The sequence below is a fragment of the Macadamia integrifolia genome, chromosome 2 (assembly GCF_013358625.1).
Source record: "Macadamia integrifolia cultivar HAES 741 chromosome 2, SCU_Mint_v3, whole genome shotgun sequence".
Taxonomy (NCBI): Eukaryota; Viridiplantae; Streptophyta; class Magnoliopsida; order Proteales; family Proteaceae; genus Macadamia; species Macadamia integrifolia.
The window spans coordinates 33,076,536-33,083,954 of NC_056558.1; the positions used below are offsets into that span (position 1 = coordinate 33,076,536).

Sequence of the window (7,419 nt, forward strand, 5' to 3'; positions counted from 1 at the left end):
CAACCGATCATCCATGACTATCATTGTTTAATATCCCGCTTTTTGTCTGTATCTCTCAAGCATGTGTATAGACGAGTTAATTCGGTTGCTGATGCCCTCGCTGCGTTCAGGGTATGGAACCGTCTGTTTTGTGCTTTGGTGTGATAAATCTCCGCCCTTTATTTCCTCTCTGCTTGCTGCTGATTCGGGTGGTGTCTATCACACCCACTTTGTAATTTTCTTTTCTAATATATAATTAACCAAAAAAAAAGAAAAAAATTAATAAACAACAGGCAACCAGCCCCGTGATTTGACAAAAGGTCGTCAGTCAAGTAAAGGTGTTGAACCCACGTACGCTTTTTACCAGAAAAAAAAAAAACCACATACGCTGATGAGAGGAAAAAAATAGTTGAACACACGTACCCAGCCGGCTTGGACTTCGGTCCAGCGTCCCGGACACGCGCCCCCACCTTTGATCCGTCTAAGATTCCCAGAGGCAGCAATGATGGAAGGAGTCGCACCTTGCGAAGGCGCCTCGCCACCACGCCACGCACACCACGCCAAGATGAGAAAAGACTGCTACGATCTCGATGTCGAAGAATTGTCAGCAAACTAGCCTCAGGAAATGGCGGGTACAAAGCAACGGTAGGTCGAAGACGAAAAAGAATTGTCAGTAAAACCCTATAAAATCAAGCAATCCATCAAAGTCAAAAGGATTAACGGAACATGGCGATGGCCTTCCTGCTTATCTATTAATCATCTCGTTACCATTGCCTGTAAAGCTTTGTAAACGCATGAAACAATGTCCGTCACTCGCTCCCCTCAAGACTCCTGGGACTTTACTCTCCCAGGTCCACCAAGCCGCAACAATGGCGGATCTGCAGACTGCAACACAAGCGGCCTCCTTGCTTATGGCGCTGGAAGCAGCGTCGCAGTCGTTGACGCTCGATCCATGCAGCTTCTCTGCGTCCTCCCAATGCCCGCCCCCTCTAACTCCCCTACCGCTCTCGCCCCCTTCGTCACCTCCGTCCGCTGGACCCCTCAGCCTCCACGCCGCGACATTCTTACACAAGAACCCTCCAATTCCCACCTCCTCCTTGCTGTTGGAGACTGCCAGGGTCGTATCGCTCTCTGGGACTTCCGCCTCCGCCTCATCCTCCTCTGGATGGAATTCGATCCTCCCTCCGAAAGATCCAAGCTCGGCGTTCAAGATCTCTGTTGGGTCCGCTCTCGTGCCGATTCATGGATCCTAGCCTCCCTTAAAGGCCCTTCTCTCCTTGCCCTCTGGAACATCAACACCTCTCGCTGCATCTGGAAATACGACGCCTCCCTCGAATTATTGTCCTGCATTCGCCGTGATCCCTTCGATTCTAGGCATTTCTGTGCATTGGGGCTCAAGGGGTTCTTGCTGTCTGTTATGGTCCTTGGGGACGGTGACGACGATGTTACTATCAAGGAGCACCGGATCCCGACTGCTAGTGACTCTAGTGAGTTGCAAAAGTTTGAGCGAGACGCTGCTTCTGGTTCTACTGCCCCAGCGCTTTCGGTGTTTCCTCTGTCTGTCGCGAGGTTTAGCTTCTCACCGCAGTGGAAATACATTCTTTTTGTTACTTTCCCCAAAGAGCTCGTTGTGTTCGATTTGCAATACGAGACCTCGCTTTCAACGGCTGGGCTCCCCCGGGGCTTCAGCAAGTTTCTGGATGTGTTGCCTGATCCGGACAATGACGTGCTCTACTGTGCTCATCTTGATGGAAACCTCAGCACCTGGAAGCGGAAAGAGTAAGTACGCTTGGACTTGCATCATTCTTGTTAATACTTGGGAATTTTTAGTTTAGACTAAAGATGGTCGTTACTACTCCCTCTTACAGTGCATTGATTAAAATGCGCAAGAGGTTGCACGAAAGGTTTTCATGTAGGAACACATACATTTTCTCTGCAGTCTTCTATATGATTGAAACATGGTATCTAAGTTCCACTTCTTTCGATTATCAATTAGAACATTGTTTTAATGTTCATCTCCACCAGGCTACCTCTAATTGGCAAAAGTCATGTTTTGGAAGGATGAATGCCAGATGGAGGGATTTCTATTTATTAAGAAGGATATGAAAATGTATCAATCATTCACAGTTAAAGATGGGAGTTTGGTCTGGACTCCTCTGTGTAGTAGATACTTGCTGGAGGAGAAATTAACCACTTGAAAATGTTACCTGCCTAAAATTTTGGTCCTGTGGGTTCAGAATCTAGATGCAATAATGTGGGTGAATGGATTTAACTGGCTTTCATGGTAAATTCCTACGGCAATATTATGGGCAAGGGATTAGTCTTTTCGAGGAAAGTATTGGAGACTTCTCTTGGGTGGTTACACTAGGTGTAGAATTGATCAGACCAACTTGAAGTAATGGCCTGGCAGTACCTGTTGCATGTGTGAGGAGGAAAGTGGGCCCTATTTTTTTTTTTGGTTCAGTTTGAACTTTGCAAGAGTATCAGGCAGCTGTTATGCTTGTTTTTCCTTGGAGTTAGTTTAGTCTTCCCTCTGGATATATGAACACAGGTTGACTTCATGACCTAAGAGAATTTTGGACCTTGGGAGAGGTGTCTTTGGAGAATAATCCTATGTGTATTTACTTGGGGTATCTGATACGAAAGAAATCAAAATTCAATAGGAGTTTCTTTTATGGGAGAGAATATTTGGGTCTGATGACAAACCTGGACACTGGGTCTCTGTTGCTTGAGTGGGCTTGCACTGGATGATTTTTGGGTTGAGAGATCCCATCTTGGTGCAACTTGGAGGTCATGGTGCTGGGCCAGGTACAAATGAGATCCTATTGATGGGGATTTTGTATTCCTTTTGTCAATGTAAAAACTGATAGTCATTTCCATGAATATGCATAATAATATACATGTACAAATCATATATTGACAGAGATTTCTTTTTGGTGGTTACCAACAACAAAAGTGAACAGAAAAAGAGAACAGGGATTGAAGACAGAGTTGTATTGAAGTTAACTCAGCATTTTTTTTGTTTTTTTTTTTTGGGGGTGGGGGAGGTGGGGTGGGGTGGGGGGTTGGGAATCAGTCAATGGATTTTGATGAGAGTCCAGCTCTTATGCTCTCTTTTAGTGGGGACTTTCGACAGCTTAATGCAGTGCTAATCCCGAACCAGAGAAATCCAGTGGGAGATTAATGTAAGATTGGAATAACTCGAATCACAAGTGATCCAATCTCAGGTAGGATCTTTAGTCAATTCAATAAAAATCAGGTTTAGGGACAGATAGTAAGAACAAAACAGAAAATAGAGAATGAAGGGAAGAATGGGGTAGGGGAATAGGTTGGATCGAGCATTTCACTCTGCCCTAGGGCATCTGATGCAGTTGCACGATGGACTTAGAAAAAAAAAATCTTTTGATTCTCTTTCGTTTTAGAAATAATTTCTTTGAAATTAGTTAGTTTCTAATTTTAGATTAGTTTCCATTTTAAGTTAGTTGCCATTAATTTTTTTTTTTATTTTATTTTTTTATATTGGACATGTACTTGATGGAGAAATTTCAGTTTTAGTTTTTGAAGATTTGAACATGAAAGATTTCTCTTGGGTGAGAACCATGGCTTCCGTGGGTGTCCCTCTTTTGATCCCTCCCTGATCTTCTTCTCTTCTTTACCTTCTTATCTTTTTCTTCTTCTACTTCTTCTACTTCTTCCTTATTTATTCTTTTCTTTTCTGCCTCCCTATTATTTTCTGGTTTTCCCCTCTCATTCTGGACGATACTTGCAGTACCAAACAGATGAGTCGATCTCCTTCATAACCATAGTTGTTGGCTTGAGACTTGGAGGAGCAGTAGCAAGCCCTAAGGTGAATCAGATATTTGAATCTAAGATCGAAAGAGCTTCAGCTTTGTGAGATCCACAGCAGCCAGAACTGACATTCACCTACCGCCAGATCTGGTTTAGATCCTCCAATCGCTCTCATTGCAGGTTCTTTCAGGCTGAGTCTTCGTATACTTGGGAGGGCAGGTTGAGGCGATTGTTTGCTTGAAGTATTAGACCAAGCTGTGACAGAATCGAGGGAGTTCCTTCCCTTTTTTTTTTTTTTTCTACCACCTCTTGTGTGGCTGTCTAGAGGTTGAAGAAGACCTCAACGATTAGGTTTTCATCCTTACTTTATAAAATTCCAGATTTACCCCTTATTTCTCAATTAACTTATTTTACTTCTTAATTCCTTTCCTACCCCTCCCCATCTTGTACGTTGCCTTCCCTTTGAGATTTTTTCTTATGTTGGAGTTACCCCTATTTACCAAATTGCCACTCTTTATTAGAGACTTCAAGTTATTTACAGAATTGCCATTTTCTTTGGTATTTAGCTGTACCATTGTGCCATTAATTAATTAAGTGGGGTCCTAAGCGATCCGATTCTTGTTCTTGGAACCCGGATCTGCATCAGCATCTCACCCAAACTGTCTCTCATAGTACTGCACCTCATAGTTCTCCAGCAAAAATTTTTTTTTTTTCATTCAATCAAATTTGTGTTCAATGTTGTAGCCCCTTACAAACTTATATAGAAGACCCAAAACTGACTCAAACACTAAAAAAGAAAGGCCTAATCCAATCGTTAACTAATTGGGAAACCTGAACTGACTAGAAAACTAAAATAACAAAGAAGATCGACTCAAAACAGGACTTTAACTAAACTAATGAATTAAATCCCACTTTTCTACTTTCTACCCATATTTTACGCCCATTGAAGTGGCCTACAAAGAAATCCCATGGGATTAAAAGCCCAACACATACATAAACATAACCCAACCTAAGGCTTATTTGCAATAAAATAATCCCATTAAGTCAGTTATCTGCATCAGAGATTACCTTGCGACAGGATCACAGAAGAGAGAGAGGGGAAAAAAAAGAAAAAATCAAACCAGAATTGTAAAGAGAACAAAAAGCGGAATAACAATAGGTCTGATTTGGCCAATAATCATGTCAAAGGGTCTTATTTTAGTGTAGAATATTTCTGCAAAGTGTGACAAAAGTCTGATGTTCAGATTCACACTAATGGAGTTTTCCTGCTTGGGGAAGGACAGCTTAACAACTACAGAATTGATGAACAAAATTAGGTCTCTAAACAGAGATCGACTGAGGCTCTAATAACTGATTGAACTGTAAAACAATATAGAATCAGAATTTCCAAAACAAAACAAAAATCTGAAAATTGTATGAATCCTAGTTGCGGTAGTATTTCAGGTTTTAATTGGAAAGTTCAGATTTTTAAACTGTCACGAGATTCAGGACTAATAGCAGAACAGATAACTGGAATCAGAATTCAGAAATCAATTTTAATACAAGAGATTTAGAGAAATCCAAATTGAAGTAGCAAACTAGAATTTGATGGGAAAGTTATGATCAAGAATCACCACTTGATCTGCAGGGCTGGAATCATCACCTGTAACCTTGGAATCACCACCAGGAAGTCTACTGAATTACCACAGCAGGGAGCATTTTGAATCACTATAGAACCAAAGGCAAAAGCCAAACTCATTCCTCAAATTTGTGAACATGGCTATAGCTGCTTACAAATTTATATAGAAGACTTAAAAATAAACTCAAACTTGAAAGGAATGACCTAATCCAATCCTGAACTGATTAGGTAACTTAAACTGCCTAGGAAACTGTATAATGAAGGAAACTAATCCAAATACAGACTTTAACTAAACTAATGAAGTAAATCCCATAAACCTGCGTTCTTCCCATATTTTAGTCCTGTTAAGGTGGCCTGTTATGAAGAAAATCCATTGGACTAAAGGCCCAACATGTATAGAACCCAACCTAAGGCTTATTTCCACTAAAATAAGCCACTTCAGTGTTTTATCTGCGTCACAACTTCTGTCTAATGTATGTTTCCTAAACATGGATGAAAACTTTTGGTCGTAGATCAGCAGCAAGCAAGAAGCCGGATGCGCTAACGCACCCCCAGTAAGAAAAGGCGTACTGCTAGCTAGATAAACGGGCTAACGCACCCATGCAACCAAGCAATGGCTGATCTACGACCACCGTTGCCTTGGCTCTGTTAGGGGCGCATACGTTTTCTTGCTGCGAGTGAAGGTTCACAGGGGGGGGATGAAAATTTGGGGGATGCTGGGGGCCTCTTTGAAATTGGTTATTTAGCAGCAACATTAGTTAAAACTTGTTATAAGGCAACTTGCTTCATTATTGGATGTCATTGAAGGGTGACATCCAGGGTAACACTTCATGGAAATTCCCCTTTAGTTGTCATGTGTCATCCCTTGACATAGTTGTCGTGATGATTCTTATAGAAATTAATAATTAAATGGAATGTAGAAATCAAATGGAAGACACTTGTCTGGCTGTAAGGACTCTACAGATGTAAACTGAAGGAGATGATCAACATAAGGATGCCATAATTTATGACAAAAAGGATATGAAAAATGGGTAAATCAAGATTGTGAAATCTGTTGGGTAAGTGCAATTGTGCTTCAAATTTTGGAACTTAAGGATTGCCAGCAAGAAGAACAAGCTTTGTTTCGATTATGAAATGGGTTCTCTAGATACGTAGTTTAAGTATCAGTGAGTATTGATGAGTATCAGTTTGATATGAACCAATACACATGTAATTCAATTGTTCAAGGCTTAATTGTACGTATTGGAGAGTATTATACGATACACTTAGATACTCCTTGATACATAATCTTTTTTTTTTTTTTTTAAATACATGTATCGTATCAGTGAGTATCGTATCGATGCCGACCGACATTGATACGTATCGACCGATATAGTATGATACGCACTGATACTTTAAACCATGCTTAGGAAGACAAGGAAAAGTACAGAGGAAGGAATACTGATTTGGGGTAATCTTGCGAGTAAAGTAACTAAAGGAAAGGAGTAGGATTAACCCCAAAAGGGTAGCCGAGTTGGCAAGGGACCTTCGCCTCAGGAAGCATGTGGTTCTGAGTTCTCCTACCTCCTTGGGGCCACTCATACGGGGGTGTTTAGTGCTCTTTATTGCTTTTGGTGAAAGTTGAATGGTTCTCATTCAACCGTAGTATGACCCCGGTCCGTGTGATTGTGGGGTTAGCATGGGCCGCAGGACCAGTCAAGCCTGGATACCCTTCGTTCGGAAAAAAGAAAAGAAAAAAAAAAGGAATAGGATTAATAGCAATGGAAAGGGTAGTTTTGAAAAAAAAAAGTTAGGGGACAATTTGACATAAAAAGAATGAAACCTGGATCTCTTCTCTTCTTCAACCTTACGACAAGAGAAGAGTAAGGCAATGATCCAGACTTGTTTTCGAGTGAAGAACTCTCTATTGAACTCTTTTTGACCTGAGACTTTAGGAGCAGTTTTTTAACTTCCAACCCTTGTAAGAAAAATCAACACAGATCAAAGAGATCACCTAAATTTGGTTCAAGCTGAATATGGCGGTAGGACCAAAA

At 41.1% G+C, this 7,419-nt stretch overlaps 1 protein-coding gene across 1 annotated transcript; it reads left to right on the forward strand.

Moving 5' to 3' along the window:
- Positions 1-364: 364 nt before the first annotated feature.
- LOC122059936 (WD repeat-containing protein 11-like) lies at positions 365-1,758 on the forward strand (the record flags this gene model as incomplete). The annotated part of the gene is given in 1 exon segment (XM_042623025.1): positions 365-1,758. A coding segment is annotated over 1 exon segment (977 nt), but the record flags the coding sequence as incomplete, so codon positions are not given.
- Positions 1,759-7,419: the final 5,661 nt, after the last annotated feature.